This window comes from Onychomys torridus, chromosome 22 (assembly GCF_903995425.1).
Source record: "Onychomys torridus chromosome 22, mOncTor1.1, whole genome shotgun sequence".
NCBI classification, from domain to species: domain Eukaryota; kingdom Metazoa; phylum Chordata; class Mammalia; order Rodentia; family Cricetidae; genus Onychomys; species Onychomys torridus.
In genome coordinates this window covers 23085496-23102731 of record NC_050464.1, presented here as the reverse complement: position 1 = coordinate 23102731, position 17236 = coordinate 23085496, and the positions used below count along the sequence as shown (strand labels likewise).

At 49.1% G+C, this 17236-nt stretch overlaps 1 protein-coding gene across 1 annotated transcript; it reads left to right on the top strand.

Moving 5' to 3' along the window:
- The first annotated feature begins 1612 nt into the window (after nt 1-1612).
- On the top strand, nt 1613-13192 carry Kctd7 (potassium channel tetramerization domain containing 7). The gene is made up of 4 exons (XM_036172334.1): nt 1613-2730; nt 5770-5939; nt 9944-10122; nt 10603-13192. The coding sequence occupies exons 1-4, from the start codon at nt 2587-2589 to the stop codon at nt 10977-10979; spliced, it is 870 nt and encodes a 289-aa protein (XP_036028227.1). The 5' UTR covers nt 1613-2586; the 3' UTR covers nt 10980-13192.
- The last annotated feature ends 4044 nt before the right edge of the window (nt 13193-17236 follow it).

Below are 17236 nucleotides of genomic sequence, written 5' to 3'. Positions count from 1 at the left end.
GGATTCTAGCAACAGCAGACACTCACAAATAGACACCCACCCACAACCTCCTGGGAGCGATTGTTCATGATGGTGAGGCCACAGCTGGAGCAGGATTGTAATCCTTCTTTCATGATGAAAGTATTTTATTTTATTTATTTATTTATTTTTTATTTTTTTTTTTGGTTTTTCGAGACAGAGTTTCTCTGTGTAGCCTTGCGCCTTTTCTGGATCCCGCTTGGTAGCCCAGGCTGGCCTCGAACTCACAAAGATCCGCCTGCCTCTGCCTCCCAAGTGCTGGGATTAAAAACGTGTGCCACCACCGCCCGGCTGTAAGTGGTTTACTGAATGGGAGACAAAGAGCTGCTGAGAGGCACAGGGCTTTTTCTGAAGGAGCCTCCCTCAACAGAGGTCACAGTCACCCAGTGACTGAGGTGTGTTGCGTCAAGTGGGTCATCTGGCTAGCTGGGAAGATCCTTCTGGAAGAGCCTGTTTCCAGCTGTGTCCTAGTGCAGACGTAATGACACCATCATGGTGAGGTCATCTAGCGTGGCTGGTGTGGATTCTTTTTCTCTGTCCGGTCCAAAGAATGAGAAAGCAGGAAAGGCAAGGACTCAGCAGTCAGCCACGTTTTATTGAAGTCACACACACAACAAAAGACAGACTCCCCACCAGGGAAGAAGGGAGTCAGAAATTCAGCCTAAAGGAGGACTTGAGTCTTTTAGTGATATAGGGCGGATCTCCATCCCCTTATATCTGATTGGTCAATTTAAACAAACAGGAGGGAGCTGATAGACCCATAACACCATGAAAGCCGTGGCATGTCTGGGCAGGTCTAAGTGGGACGGGGACCCTGCTTGTGGGGAGGGGCTGGGGGTGGATGTCGGGACTGCTGGCTTCTGCTCTTGGTGAAGCGCTTGCTGTTTGCCATCTTGTCGTCTACCCTATAGGGCTTGTTTGCCAACCTGTCAGGAGGCGCTGTCATTCATTGATCTCTCCTATTTTGGGTTTCTTTTTTTTCCTCCGTGGATTTCGTTTTATTTTTTTCCTTGTAAGTGGGTTATTGTTGTTTTTCCTCTTGCAACCCAAGATGGACTCAAACAAGCTACCTAGCTAAGGCTGGCCTTGACTCCTGTCACCACCTCCCAAGTACTGGGATTGCAGTATGAATCACCATTCCTAACTCTATTATTATTGTTGTTATTATTATTATTAGATACGAGAGTTGAATTCTCAGAAATCCTTATGTCTAAGCCTCCCAAGTCGCTGCGATTAAAAACGTAAGCCACCAAGCCTGGGTCTTTTTTTTTCTTCTTCTTCAGATTCCTGTGTGAGTCCACGCCTAGCACAGCAGCCATGCCCTTGTGGTTCCAGAAGGGCCAGCCACCTTGTTGCAGGGCTCGATTTCCATCTTCTCCACCGCCTGTATCTTCAACCCTCCTCGACATATCCTCACGGCATCCTGCCCAGGCCTCTGTTTACTAAGGAGCAAACCAGCTAGAACTGGGTGGGTGCTTGCCCAGGACGCACCAGGCCGGTGAAGACAAACTGGCCTGGAGCTTCGCGCCGGCTCATGAGAGAGCCAATGAAAACCCGAGCTTCCTGCCCATCAGGGGCGGAGCCAGTGAGGACACAGCCAATAGCAGGAAGCAGTTGGGTGGTTGGTCCTTGCTGTGGCTGCGCCCGGGACCAGCGCTGTGGTTGAACACCGGGGAGTGCAGAGTGCGTGCCCGTTAGTTACTTAGCCAATAAGAGAGGGGCCGATGGGCAAGCCGGCGGCCAGCGGTCACTGCAGCGCCAGGCCCGAACGTGCTTCCTCTATGGCTGGACCAGACCTTTAACAGTCATGGCGGGGCTAATCGGGTCAGGCCAGAGATGCTCCCTGCGTTGTGATCGCCGAGGAAATCCAAGTCCGCGTAGAGAAACCGCCGCCCTCGGTAAGCGGCCTGGACCAAGGGAGGTAGCGCTCCCGTTAGTCAGAGAGCCAATCAGAGTGGAACAAGCCAAGCCAACGACCAATAGCCACCCCGCCTCGTGGCCAAACGTATTTCTCCTCTGATTGGGCGGTGTCCGTGCCAATCACAGCGGGAGCCACGGAATCTCGGCCAGTAGCAAGAAGCGCCTGGTTCCGATTTGCGGCGCCGGGTCCACGCGGTGCTTGCGATCGAGGTCGGCGCTTGGGGTGGGATGTGTGTGTGTGGGGGGGATCATCACCTCCCCTTAAGCCAAACCCTCGAGCGGGCCGGCGTCGCGCGCGCTGCTCAGCCAGAGAGCCAATCAGAGTTGGGCAAGCCCGTGGCCACTGCGGCTGGAGGCCGAACTGTTTCCTCTGTGATTGGGCGAGCCTCCTGACAATCAGGGCGGAGCCAGCGGAGGCTCGGCCAATAGCAGGAGGCGGCCGGGTCAGCCCTGCGACGAACTGTAGGCGCGGTGGTCGTGAGAGTGTCGGGAGGCAGCACACCCGGCATCCTACCTGCGCGCAGGCCCTCGGCGTCTAGCGCCCGCCGGCGGCCCATCTCGTCATGTCAGGCCCCGCTTGGATTTAGTTCTTCAGGCCTCCGCCCACCCGCCCACCCGAAGCCGCGCCCACCGCCCAGAGCCAGAGGGATGGTGGTTGTCACCGGGCGGGAGCCAGACAGCCGTCACTCGGACGGTGCCATGTCCAGCTCCGAAGCCGAAGACGACTTCCTGGAGCCGGCCACTCCTACGGCCACGCAGGCGGGCCACGGGCTGCCCCTGCTGCCCCAGGAGGTACCTGGACCGAGCGATGGGCGGGGGAAGGGAGGACTTGATGGGAAGCACGGGAGAGACTGGTGCCTTGTAGAGCTGACCTTGGGAGGTGAGCCTCCCCTAAGGAGCTATCCATCCCTGATGCTACTCCTGCACTAGGTGTGGCCTCCCTGCCCGGGGTCACCTGCACCACTCCCTCCCGTTCTCAGTAGCTACCAGGATGTTCAGTTCCATTCCTGTATCCTATCTCACCTTTATCAACTAGAGGAGGACTCGGGACCCCTCAGCACATAGCATGTTCCATACAATCCAAAAGGAGGCCCTGGGTTGCCCAGGTGTATTCTCCAGCTGTCTAGAGAGTGGAGGGAAAAAGCTGTGTTCAGATAAACTATATGGTGCCTTGGTAGGATTTAGGAAAAGGACACACCCAAGCGGGCCGACCACTCCCATCCAGTTGCTTTCCTGCAGTGAACAACCTTCGTTACCACATGGGGCAATTTCATTTGCTGGATGGATAGGAATGAGTGGTTGAGCATTTGGGGCAAAGAAAACAGCATGAACGAGGACATAAAGGTGATAAATTTGGAAGATAGGAGGAGGGCACTGAAGGCTTGAACTCTAGAGCAGAGATGGTGGGATTGGGGTCCTCGTTCGTCTGTTGCTGTATTGAGGCACACTGTGGCTTCATTAGGAGTCCTTCATGTGTGTGACACTTTGCACCTGAAACGACCCTCAAGATTAAACAGAAACATGAATACAGAAGTGGAGACTCAGCAGAGTTTGTCTGAAGAGGCTGGCTGGGTGAGGATCCCAGGCAGCAGATGCTGAATAACACTTGGTGTTAGGGGTTAGAAGTACCGGATTGCCAGCATCTCGGGAAACTTGTGAAAATCAGCAAAATTCTAGACATAACTCTGCAGTCGGGGAAAAGAGCCAATAGAGACACAGTGGTGCTATTGTGTGTGTGTGTGTGTGTGTGTGTGTGTGTGCGCACACACACACACACACACTGTCCTTGGGCAAAAGATGTGCTTTGAGGGAAAAGGCACACAACCTCACAAACTGCAGGCCAGGTGTTCACTCCCAGCTTCCTATGAATCACATCCCTCCATGCAGTATCTAGAACTCTGTTCAGTTTTTTGTTTCACATATGGTACAAAGAAGTGGATTAGTATGAACTAGTCTAAAAAAGAACTCCATAAGTGCAAAGCATTATACTAAAGTGAGATTTGAGTCTTGACATGTCATGTGGTGGTGGCGCACACCTTTAATCCCTGAACTCGGGAGGCAGAGGCAGGCCGATCTCTGTGAGTTCGAGGCCAGCCTGGTCTACAGAGGGAGATCCAGGAAAGGCGCCAAGAGTCTTGACATGTACAGAGAATGGGTTTAGAGTTTCTGGAGAAAAGCGGACAGCATTTTGCACTGTAAGAGTTAAATTTGCTGGGCGTGGTGGTGCACAGCTTTAATCCCAACACTCCAGAGGCAGAGGCAGATGGATTTTTGTGAGTTCGAGGCCAGCCTGGTGTAAAGAGTGAGTTCCAGGACAGCCAGGGCTACAAAGCCAGACAGAGTTGAGATCATATTTAGAATTGTAAATCCTGCGTGTTTCATTAATTTTGTGAAGTTTAGTTTTTACTGTAAGGCAGGTCTTAGGTAAATAAGCTTTATTTCAAACTTTGTACCGTTTTTGTCTGTTTGTTTGTTTTCCATGAGACAGGGCCTCTCTATGTAGCCCTGATTAGCCTATCTCATGATGCAGAACCAGGCTGGCCTATAGAGATTATCCAGCCTCTGCCTCCCAAGCGCTGGGATCAGAGGTGTGTACCACCACGCCCAGCTCCTTTCTGGTTTTTTTTTTTTTTTTTTTAAACAAAGGATTTGTGAAGACTGGGGGAAAGGACTGTTAGATACATATATAGACTTTATTTAGACTTTCACCATAGCTGGAGTGACGTCATAACATTGAAAAAGAAGTACAGCTGATGCTGGTATAAACTTTTAGTCCCTTTGGAGGCAGTTTGTGGGAAAGTTAGACCTGGGGACAGTTCTTTCATATAGTCTGGAGAAAATAGAGCCCTGAAAGATTTTTTTTTTCTTTTTAATTCTCGAGCATTTCAAGAAGGGACCCTTGTGAGGGTCCCAAGGCTAAGCTTTCCCTCATTTTCCTGTCCTCACTTAGCCCTTGCCACCAGAACCTTCGTTGACTTGGAGACTTAGCAATCATTACAGACTGAGCAGGAGAGGAATGGAGTGAGGTGGATACTGGGGGGGTGGGTGCTGAGGGCGAATCTCAGCGGCAGAGCTCCCGCATAGCATGTGAAGTCTCTGGATAAAAAGAAAAGATTGAGGACTGGGTGCCTCGATGCATTCAAAACAGCTCTTGGTCTCTGTTCACAGCTGGCAAGCACACACCGTCTTCGTGCCTGCGGGATGCTGGCATCTAGTAAAATGGGTTCACGGGGAAGTGACTGCCGTTGTATCGTTCTAGTGGGACATGTCGTGAAGGCATGCTGGAGGAATATGTACATAATCCTATCTCTAGGACATGAAAGGGATGATAGAGTAGTAGTGGTCACAGAAACTTAGAGAATAAACCAATGCTGCTAACTCATCCAGTGCCTTGGTGTCCGTTAGACAAGGGCACACGCCTGGGTTGACAGGTGATGCTCATCCAGGTGTTTACACAGTCAACAACCTGTACCACCGCATTTGGCGATTTCATTTGCTAGCTGGACCGGAGGAGGCCTGTCCAAGGAGACAGTATGAATAAGGACGTAGAGATGTTGAGTTCAGGAAGGAGATGCTGAAAGCTGAGCAGAGGCTGTGGGGTTGGGCTGAAGAGAGCTGATTTAAGAGCTGTCGGGGGGGGGGGGGGGGGGGAATGAGCAGGACTGGGTGATTGATGCTCAAGGAAAGAGGACAAGAAGACAGTGTTCAGATGTTCCCGAGTCTGAATAACTGAGTGAACGGTGCGACATTAATCAGACCTAGGCAGCTGCTATAGAGGAGCCCGCTCTCCTTACCTTTGCCGGTCTGAAAGCTGTGGTGGTCTCTTTCCAGTTTCCTGAGGTCGTCCCCCTTAACATTGGAGGGGCTCACTTTACCACGCGCCTGTCTACCCTGCGGCGCTATGAAGACACCATGTTGGCTGCCATGTTCAGCGGGCGACATTACATCCCTACAGACTCCGAGGGCCGGTACTTCATTGACCGAGATGGCACACACTTCGGGTATGTCTCTTCCTTTACGATCAGCTCCATAGTCATAGCAAGCCGATAGCCTGGGATTCTGTCTTGGGTGTTGGCATGTTCCAGGGTACCAGAGGAGGTGTCTTAGTGGTGGAATTTAATAAATGTTCTTCTTGACTTGCATTAAAATGCTTAGTTGCTTTGCCATAGGAGTTGAAGATAGCAAGAGAAAAACAAAATTTTTTTGAGACAGGTTTTCTCTGAGTAGCCCTGGCTTTCTTGGAACTCACTCTGTAGACCAGGCTGGCCTTGAACTCAGAGATCCTCTTGCCTCTGCCTCCCAAGTGCTGAGATTAAAGGCATGTGCCACCAGCATCCACTGGCAGGACTTTATGGAACTTGTCCCATCCTGTTCAGTTTGAGACTTTCGGAGTCATTATCTATATGGAGAGGAATGCACTTGGAGTCAGAGAATGTCAAAAAAACGTCTTGGAGGAAACTTCTACATTTAGATCCTGGAGCTCAATGATACCATGTATGTTGGCATGGTGGCACTCGGTGTATAATCTCAGCTCTTGAGATGTGGAAACAGGGGGATTACAGGTGTTGCTAGGCCAGCTCAGGTTATGTAACAAGACCCTGACTCAACACTAGCAGATACCACTACCTACTCAACAGGGAGGAGGCATGGTCTGTAACAGTGACCATGAGGCTTGCCGTGGTTTAAAACAAAAAAAGGTGAAGAAAGGCTGATGCTGGATTGTTGCACCTTCACTTTGCTGAGAAAACCTTGAACAAACAAACAACCTGTGTTGTTACTGGGATTTTAATAATGATGACAACACACACACACACACACACCCCACAGCCTCAATATATCTGACATATATATATCTCCTAAAGAAATGTATATGTGATTTGTGCACCTTCCTGTGAAAACACTTCTGGCAAACCCTATACTGTCTCAGTTTTGATGTGTGTGTGTGTGGTTTTTTTTTTTAAGATTTATTTTTATTTATGCGTGTGTCTCACTTGTATGCAGTTACCCTTAGAGGCCGCAGTAGGATGTTGGGTCCTCTAGAGCTGGAGTCACAAACAGTTGTGAGCTGCTGTTGTGGGTGCCAGAACTGAACTCGGGTCCTCTGGAAGAACAGCAAGTACTCTTAACCACTGAGCCATCCGTCCCTCCAGCTGTCCATTTCCTTGTTGATATGAGAAATGATTGTAGCTGTGTTGTTGGTGTTTTTTCTTTTACCCTTGGTCTTTGGCTCTTTTGGGGGGCCTGCTACCTAGCTCCCAAATAAATCACACAATGAGGCTTATTCTTACTTAAGTGCCTGGTCTTAGCTTGGCTTGTTTCTTGCCAGCTTTTCTTAACTTTAAGTTATCCCATCTACCTTTTGTCTCTGGGCTTTTTCCTTTTCTTACTTCTGTAAATCTTGCTTTCACACCCTGGCATCCTCCTCTCCTCGTTCTCTTGCCCTTTCTTCTTTTTCCAGATTTCTCCTTCTGTTTATCCTCTCTGCCTGCCAGCCCCGCCTATCCTTCTCCTGCCTCGCTATTGGCCATTCAGCTCTTTATTAGACCATCGGGTATTTTAGACAGGCAAGTCACACAGCTTCATGGAGTTAAACAAATACAACATAAAAGAATGCAACACACCTTTGCCTCATTAAACAGCATAAACAAACTTAACACATCTTAAAATAATATCCTACAGCATAGGTGTCTGGTGGGCTTGTCGGTGAGGGTAAAGTAAAGAGCCTGTGTGTGGTCCCAGCTAGGTCACATCTTCAGAGCACATGGCTGTAGTCCTCTGCTCCCTCAGTCTTAACTGTGGAGATGACTAGAGGGTTAGCATGGCCTTTAACCTTGAACTGTTGGCCGGGGAAGCAGAAACTCTTCAACTGATCTAAACATCTTTGTGTTGACCTTCAAGTAAGGTTTGCCTACAGGGGTCATTTTTGTCCTCTGGCCAAATAATTTGTTTTTCAGTCTCTGCTTTTCCCCAGTGGGCTCTCAGCTGCCTCTGATGGTGAGAAAACAAAGTGTCACACCACCCTGTGTAACTATAAAAAGATTTTTGTTTGCAGGCCATTTGGGGAGGAAAGTGCTGGCCCCAGCTGGCAGCTCTTAGCTGGGCCATGCCCAGGCTTCTGTTTGTCAGAGCTCATAAGGGTTTATTGAAGATCCCAGAGGACTGAATTCAAGGGGGTGGGGGTGGCTAGAGGGATGGCTCAGAGGTTAAGAGTGTGTACTGCTCTTGCGGAGGACCCGAGTTCGAGTCCCAGCCCCTGTGTCAGGTAGCTCGCCATAGCTTGTTGCTTTGGTTCCAGGGGACCTGGCACTTTTGCCCTCCACGGTGTGCCTGCCCTCTGTGCACATATCCACACACCTGAAACCAAACAGTACAATCAAGATCTTTAAGACGGTTGTAGGGAGGGGAGAACGGGATCCAAATTAAGGCTTATATATGCCGGTGTTCTGTTGGCCTTGGCTGGAAAGTGGCAGAAATGTAGCAGAAAGCAAGATGTAGTAGCGTTCATGCTCTGGATGCTGGAGGTTTATCGGCAGCAGAGGGAATTTTCCAAGGATTGGGAGTGTGAGTTCAGGGCATTAGGAAGGGTCTGACAACACATGTCTGCTGCTGTAGCTCCTGCATCAACACTGCCATCGGGGGCTGTTAGGGCTTCAGGAGGGGTCCCTCCTTGTGCATACAGGACTTTGGTTTGACTGCTTTTAATGACATCAGGACCATTGCGGTTGTAGGCTCAGAGTCAGGTGTGTCTGGACCTGAGCCCTCGCCGGCTGTGGCTCCTTCAACAAGTGTTTTCCATAGCCTCTTAGGCCCCAGCCGGCCTCGATTATAGACTGGAACTAAGAAACTGCTCTGCAGTGTCATTAAAAGGACCAAATGGGTGGCACGTGATTAGTCGCTAATGCAGATTAATACTTAGTGTTAAGTCAGGTGATGGCATACGCCTTTAATCCCAGCACTCGGGAGGCAGAGGCAGGCAGATGTGTGAGTTCGAGGCCAGCCTGGTCTACAGAGTTGAGTTCCAGGACAGGCAGGGCTACACAGAGAAACCCTGTCTCGAGAAACAAAAATAACAAAAATAAAAACAAAAAAAATAGTGTTAGCGCTTGTTGCATTATAGTTTAGATGAATTCTTGATGTAACAGATTGATCTGGGGGTTTACTCGCTGTCTTCCCACAACTACTGGCTGTTACTACTCTCAGCACTAACTGAAGAATCTGAAGAAGATTGGAAGGACTGAATATTCTGGGTGGTGGTGCATGATTTTAGTCCCAGCACTCGGGAGGCAGAGGCAGGCGGATCTCTGTGAGTTTGAGGCCAGCCTGAGCTACAGAGTGAGTTCCAGGACAGCCAGTATAGTTACACAGAGAAACTCCATCTCAAAAACAAACAAACAAACAAACAAACAAACAAAACCAACAAAACAAACACAACAAAGAAAAAAAGAACTGAATATGTACTTTAAGAAACTAAATATGGATTTACTTAGTTGTGAAACCAGTTAGTTTCCGAGTTGTTTGGTATTTTGTCTTCTCCATATAGCTACAGAATACTACTAATGGTAAGGATGTGAGACAAGTAGAATGTTGTTGTTGTTGTTGTTGTTAATACTGGATGTGTAAAGCTACAATTATTCTATTATACATGCATTTATGTTACAACTGAACTTCTTTGTTGTTGTTTTCGAGAAAGAGTTTCTCTGTGTAGCTCTGGCTGTCCTGGAACTCACTCTGTAGACCAGGCTGGCCTCAGACTCACAGAGATCCCCCTGCCTCTGCCTCCCAAGTGCTGGAATTAAAGGTGTGCACCACTGCCACCTGGTGAGGAAATGTTCTTATTTTCTTTCATTTTATGGGTGACGACACCAAGGCACACAAAGGTCATCTTTACTTACCCAAAGTTACACAGCAGGCAATGTGGCCCACGCTCTGCTCTAGCCGCCCTGGTAGCCCACCCTCCCCCCAAACCCCATGGTCCTTATCTCCTTCTCACCTTTTCTGCTCACAGAGATGTGCTGAACTTCCTGCGTTCGGGGGACCTGCCACCCCGGGAGCATGTACGAGCTGTGCACAAAGAGGCCCAGTACTATGCCATTGGGCCCCTCTTGGAGCAGCTGGAGAACATGCAGCCACTGAAGGGCGAGAAGGTGCGCCAGGCCTTTCTGGGGCTCATGCCCTATTACAAAGGTGAGGGGTCAGTGCCCTGCACAGTTGGGAAAAGGGGTTGCAAGGCGTCTTTCAGACCCTAGGCCTTTCCCAAAAGTGGGTAGGTCCAGCATGCATCCAGGTTAGGAGAAAATCTTCCCCTCTTTCAGTGACACTGGGACTTTTCAAGTTGGGAAGAACATCACTCACACACACACACACACACACACACACACACACACACACACACACACACAGAGGCCACAGTCTTCCCAGGACTACCAACAGATACAACATCAATAGGATTGCCCTCACCCTGTGTGGGTTTCCTAGCTTCGGAAAGCAATTGGGCCTTGTTGAAGTGTGCCCTTCCTGAGTCCATGGAGTCCCCTCATGAAATCAGCCTCTTCCCCTCTGCCTCCTGTCACTGGGTGTATGTCCCTGTTTTGTGTGTGTGTGTGTCTCTCTCTCTGTGCCCTCTATTTCACCCCGTCCATTGATGGCTGTTGTTAAACTCTGTAGACCATTTGGAGCGGATCGTGGAGATTGCCCGGCTGCGCGCAGTCCAGCGGAAGGCCCGCTTTGCCAAGCTCAAAGTCTGTGTCTTCAAGGAAGAGATGCCCATCACCCCCTATGAGTGTCCACTCCTCAACTCCCTGCGCTTTGAGCGGAGCGAGAGTGACGGACAGCTTTTTGAGCATCACTGTGAAGTGGACGTGTCTTTCGGGCCCTGGGAGGCGGTGGCTGACGTGTATGACCTGTTGCACTGTCTGGTCACGGACCTGTCAGCCCAGGGCCTCACAGTGGACCACCAGTGCATCGGGGTGTGCGACAAGCACCTTGTCAACCACTACTACTGCAAACGCCCCATCTATGAGTTCAAAATCACATGGTGGTGAGCAGTCCTGCTAGGCAAGAGCCCCGTGAAGGAGGCTGTCCGTCAGTCCTCTCGGGTGGCTCTGGGAGTCTGATCCCCAGAGGAGCTGCTGACTGTCCCAGAACCTGCTGAGGTGAGGACAGAGTGTGCTGAGGCACAGATGCAAAGGCTCGGGTGCTGCTGCGGTCTCCCTGGCTCGGCGACCTTGGGGACTCAGTCTGCTCTCACCCGGTCTTTTCCTGGAGGCATGGCGGCAGTCTTCACTGGAGGCCACGGGACCTAGTGAGGACGTTACTGGGAGTCCAGAGAGGTTTGATACCTTCTTGATACTATGCAGGAGTGCTTCTGCCCATGTTAGAGCCATGTCATCATTTTCTCGAACATTCCTGTGCCCGGTGTGTTAGTCGGAATAAGGAGTGCGGTAGGGATTTACCCAAGTATCACCCTGTAGCCCTGGCCAAAGAAGAGAGAGTCCCCTCCCTCCCAGTGTGCTTCTTGCTCTTCTGGTGACTGAAGCACCTTGTCTTAGATGTGGAAAGATATATCCTGTGCTCCCAGACCATGCCTGTCACCTTCTCTTTGAGATTAACCACAGCTGCCAAAGCCATGTACCAGTTGGGCCTTAGAAAACAAAAAACCCACAGTGTTTACAGCCCTGCCCTGGGGCTTTGGCTTTACCTTCCTTGCACAGTCTCAGAGGACTGACGATTCCCCAAGTCAGGCAGACACGGAGTCTAGTTCTCGGGGGTCCAGACCACGGCTGGCTGGCAAGTCTTGTGTTAGGATCCAGTGTGGTGAACCTGCACAAGGGACGACACCCTCTTTCTTTGGTATTGTTTCTTCAGGGTTGGGGGTGAGGAACCTCAGTCGTGGGTTGGAGGCACAGCCATCCTTGGGGCTGAAGGTGATGGAAGTAGACTTACGTGTGCTACTTCCTGTTTCGGAGAGAGAGAACCGTCCACAATAATTTTTCTCTTCAGTCAGGGTGCAACATGGATCCCCTAAAGAGAGAGTTGTGTAGCTCTCCTCTGAGAGCATTGCATGTCCAGGCTGCACAATGGGTAATCATGGGTATCCTTGACCATTCCTGGATAGTATTTTTTTTTAATTCAACTTTTTCTTTAATGTAAGGAATTGTTAAGGGCAGCACCACCAATATCAGTCCTGTAGGATCAGAGTGGTCCAGTGAGGCACTTGGGGGTTAAGAGCAACCACGTGCTTCGGAGAACTAGAAGGCCAAGGCCTGGGCACTGAGCTAAATTCCTACATGCAGGTGGAGGGCAATGGCTTCCCCGGGCTCTGGTGGGAACACATGGTTTTGAATTTGTGCTTTACTCTGAGTGTAACAGAGGTAGAGACTGAGGTCCAAGAGGGAGTGAGTAGCATCATCTTCCAGGACACCGGCTCTCCTGTTCTCCTCAGCAAATAATAGGATCTTCTGGGGTGCTGATGCCCCTACTTGGCGCTTAGCCCCCTAACACCATGGCTCTGACCTTGTCGTAGCAAAGAAGTTCTTTATTTAAATAGATTTTATTTTTATTTTTTGGACAGGGTCTCATGTAGCCCAGGTTGGCCTCAAATTAGCTCTGTGTTCCTTTCTTATTTAATAGCTAGTGAAGCACACTATTGAGGATGATGTCCATATGAGTAGAGAGCCGACAGGTAACCTAGGGCTTTTAGGGACTGGGCCTGGGACTCTTTCCGTTCCTGTCGTACAGTCCTTCAATGCTTGGAACTTTAGCGTCCACAAACATAAGACAGAGAAAACTGATCTGCTCAAAAACCAGGCCCAGACTGTGTGCTTAAGGTCACAAAGATTCTGGGGAAAGATATTGTCTCTGTGGCTTGCTGGAGACACTTTTCCCGTCCCCCTTTATTCTCAGGATGATGTTTTGTGTCATTGTGACAAGAAAGCTCCAGGCTACTGGCCGGGCAGAGGAGGGGCACCCGATAACCAGCTCAGAATCGTCTCCCCTCCCCTTTCAATTCCTTTTTTTTTTTTTTTTTAATAGTTGATGTTTGCAATATTAGGGCAGACCATGTACTGAATCTTCTTGTGTGTGTGTGTGTTTTTAATAACAAACCCTTTGCATTTTTAAGCCACTGACTTCTGTACTTTCTTGCAGCACAGAAACTTTTCTTTGTACTAAAAAAATATATTTATTATAATCACAGTTCTTCCTTGACTAGTGAAATAGAAATATGGAATATGAAATAAAGCAATATATATTGGGATCTGGGACGTGGTTTCATGATAGAACCATATCTACTATGCACAAGGCCCTGGGTTCCCTCTCTAGCACCACCAAAAAAAAAGAAAACCTAACAAAAAACAGCATCATGTCAAAGTGTATCTTTGCTGTATAGGCCTCTACACTCATTTTCTACTCACCTCTCTTGGGGCTTTTCTTAAATGGAGTAAAAGAATTCATCAGCCTGTTTTGGCCCTCTCTAATGAGAAGCTGGAGCCATTCTGAATTGTGCTATTGTATGTGGTGGCCGAGGGTGGCTTCCAAATAAAGGGGTCATGTCTGTGGAAATTGTCTGTCTGTCTGTCTGATCCCTTTCCAGTTGCAATTGCTCAGGCCCAGACCTGAGGCTTGTAAGGAAGGTTTGTCCTTGATCTGCAGGAAGTACATCCTTAAAAGTCTTTGTGCGTCCCGTCATGTCAGTCAATGGCTCCCAAGTGGTTGGAGTCAGACCAGTCATTGCTGAATCGGCCCCAAGTGCCTGCCCTAGCGCCTCCCTCCTGTTTCGCTTCGGACATCTTTCCTCCTGGGTAACATGCTCACGGTTGGGAAGATGAAAGGTTTGGTAGCACCACATGGTACAAGTTCAGCCACAGCGGAAAGCACTACAAATAAATAGAGTCACAGCAGAGAAGACTGAGGGAGAGCCACATTGAAACAGAACGTCCCAAGGTGTGTGTGTGTGTGTGTGTGTGTGTGTGTGTGTGTGTGTGTGTGTGTGTGTTGGGGAGGGGGGAGGCTGTTACTGATGTAATAGAGGAGCCATCACCATCCATAACCTACCTCTGTGTGTTCGCCTGGCTGCCCAGTACTTCCTGCGTCGAAAGCCAACAGTACTCCGGAACCTGCTATTCTTTTCTCTCAGGCTCTAGGCTAATTGCGAACTAACAGCCTGAGCTCTGTGTCCCAGGCTGATCAAGGTCTGAGTGCTCCCTGGAGTACTGAGTGCTCCCTGGAGTACTAACACATACCTCCATACCTCCAATACAGGGCAAACTGGGTGGGGGGAGGGATGGCTGTGCGATGCTGGGCTGAGTCCTAAGACAAACATTGCCCAAAACACTTTTCACACAAAGCATTTTGATCCTAGGAAGAATCTCAAGTGCCCTGCATATTTTTAAACCGTATTTGACCGTAATGTAAATAGTTAAGTTCTCTTGGACTTCTGCACATGCTGTTGCCTGGAGCGGATGCCCATTCCGTGACTCTTAAGGGAGCCTTCCCTTATCTGAAGGTAGGATGTTGGGAACTGGGATGGGAGAGAGGTATTTTTGGAATTCTGGGGAAAATATATATGCACTGGGGAGGGTTAGATTGGGAATGTGGAAACAGATTGGATGTGGGAACAGGCACGTATTTCTGAGTGTGGGAGGTCAGCTGAGCCCAATGTCTTCATTTGCATAATTTTGGTTTTGTGTTCAATAACATAGCTATCTGTGACTACTCTTGCATATAGAGCCTCAGTTTCCTTGGATGGCATTAAAATCAAGGACTAGAACCCGGGTGATGTGCCTTTCTTCACTGACTGAGATCATCCCTCCTTTGCTGGCAAATGTCTCTTGACCACTGCTTTAAGTCTGGGGTCTGGCGATGCCACAATAAAATAATAAATAATAACCCAGCTCTCCCTGGAGGCCAGCACTGGGCTTCTGGGCTAGCTAGAAGTTGAGAGGAAGCCACCCTGAGAATGCCCCTGTGGAAGCTCAGACAGGAGTGTGTGCCCACCCCAGAACAAGCACTCACTGCTCAGCGCCTTTTGAAAGTGCCCTGGGGACAAGTCACTAACAACAACAACTCCCTTTCTCCAATCACTTCTTTTTCAAGGGAGAAATAGTGGCTCTAATAAGCATGTATAAGCCTCAGTGTTTAAGATCAAGACCCCTGAAGAAATGAATGGAATTTGTTTTTTTTCCCTTGAAAGCAGAGTGTGACCGATCCCTGGCTAACCTCATCAAGACACTCCTTGGCGTCACTTCCTGGATTGACCACACAGATGAATTCTGAAGTGCCTAGGGCTGCACAGCTATTTAGTACAATTGTTCTCAACCTGGGGGCTGTGACCCCTTGGGGATCACGTATCACATCTTGGCATTACGATTCCTAACAGTAACAGAATTAGTTATGAAGTAGCAATGAACATTTTTATGGTTGGGGGTCACCACGACAAGGGGAACTGTATTAAAGGGTTGAAGCACTGGGAAGGTTGAGAACCATTGGTCTAGTTGCTCCCCTTAAGCCTCTGATTGGTCCGGCTGTTAACGGAAGCTGTGCCTCATCCTTGCTGAGTGTTGTCCCTGGCCCACTGATGATATAAGACCTTACCTATTGGAAGTGAGCTTCCAGGTCAACCCAAACAGCAGAGCCAGGGGTTCAAGTGGGAGCAGAGACCACCCTCCCTCGTGCAGATCAATAATGACCTCCAAGGCTCTGGGCATTACCCTGCCTAGCAGTGGAAACTTGGAAAGCACATCTGAGAGCTCCCTTACGCCAGGCACTCACAGTCTCAGCTACTTAGGAAGCTAAGGTAGAAGGGTTAAACCCAGGAGTTTGGGGGCTAGCTTGCTCCAATGATTTTGGCTTTTTTTTTTTTTTTTTTAAATGAAGATGACGGGGTGTATTACAAAATAATTTGAGGCACATTCAAGGGTGAGAGTGAGCAATGACCGAAGGGACCATTGCAGGGGAAAAACAGAATGGCCAGAGACAAATTTCTAATTTCTGTCAGGTGCTGTAGGATGTCTTTCTGTACACTGTGAATATTTTTGCGCTGATTGGTTGATAAATAAAGCTGCATTAGCCTATGGCAAGGCAGCTTAGAGGCAGGTGCATATATTCAAGCAGATATACAGAGAAGAAAGGAGAGAGAGACTCCAGGCGCTGCCCAAGGAGATGCAAGGTGCCAGCAGACCAGTAATGCCCCGGCCACATGCCAACTTATAGATTAATAAAATTGGGTTAAGTCATAAGAGCTAGCTAGCAAGCTGCCATTGGCCATACAACTGGTAATTAATACTAAGCCTCTGAATGACTATTTTATAAGCGACTGCGGGACTGTGGGCTGGGCGGGACTGGAGAAACCTTCTGGCGACAGGCTTTTTTTTTTGTTGATTTAAGAATGGTCTTCAATATCTGGATCTGGCCTCACACTCACAGAGATACATACACCTGTCTCTGCCTCCCAAGTGCTGGGATTGCAAGTATATGTGCCTGCGGTGGTGGTGCACGCCTGTAATCCCAGCACTCGGGAGGCAGAGGCAGGTGTATGTATCTCTGTGAGTGTGAGGCCAGCCTGGTCTATAAATCGAGTTCCAGGACAGCCTCCAAAGCTACAGAGAAACTCTGTCTCAAAAAACGAAAAAAAAAAAAAAAAAAAAAAACAACAACCAAAAAACAAAAAACTATATGCACCACCACCGCCTTGCTCCCCGCCCCCCCCCCCTTTTTAAAGATTTTTATGTGGATTCCTGTTTTGTCTGTGCTGTGAGTGTACCAACCAGGTGCTCACAGAGGCCAGAAAAGGGCTTCAGATCCGCTGCGACTAGAATTACAGTTTTGAGTTGCTATGTGGTGCTGGGAATCAAGCCTGGGTCTTCTGGAAGAGCAGCCAATGCTTTTAAACACTGGGACCTCTTTCCAGCGCTGCCCCCCTCATTTTTTGGAGACAGTCTCACTGTGTAGCTGTGCTTGTCTTTGAACTGGCCCTGCCTCTATTGCTGGAGGTAAAGGATTACATTGAAAGGAAGGGATTCCATGCCAGGCTGCTGCTTTCTCTCTTGTTCAGTGCTAGGGATTGGACCCAGGTACCTGCATATGCCAAGCAAGTCTTCTAAGACCAAGCCATATCCTCGGGCTCAAACCTTGACCTTTTTTTTGTTTGTTTGCTTGTGTGGTTGGTTGGTTGGTTTTTTGAGACAGGGTTTCTCTGTGTAACAGTTCTGGCTCTCTTGGACTAGCTCTGTAGACCAGGCTGGCTTTGAACTCACAGAGATCCTCCTTTCTCTGTATCCCGAGTGCTGGGATCAAAGGTGTG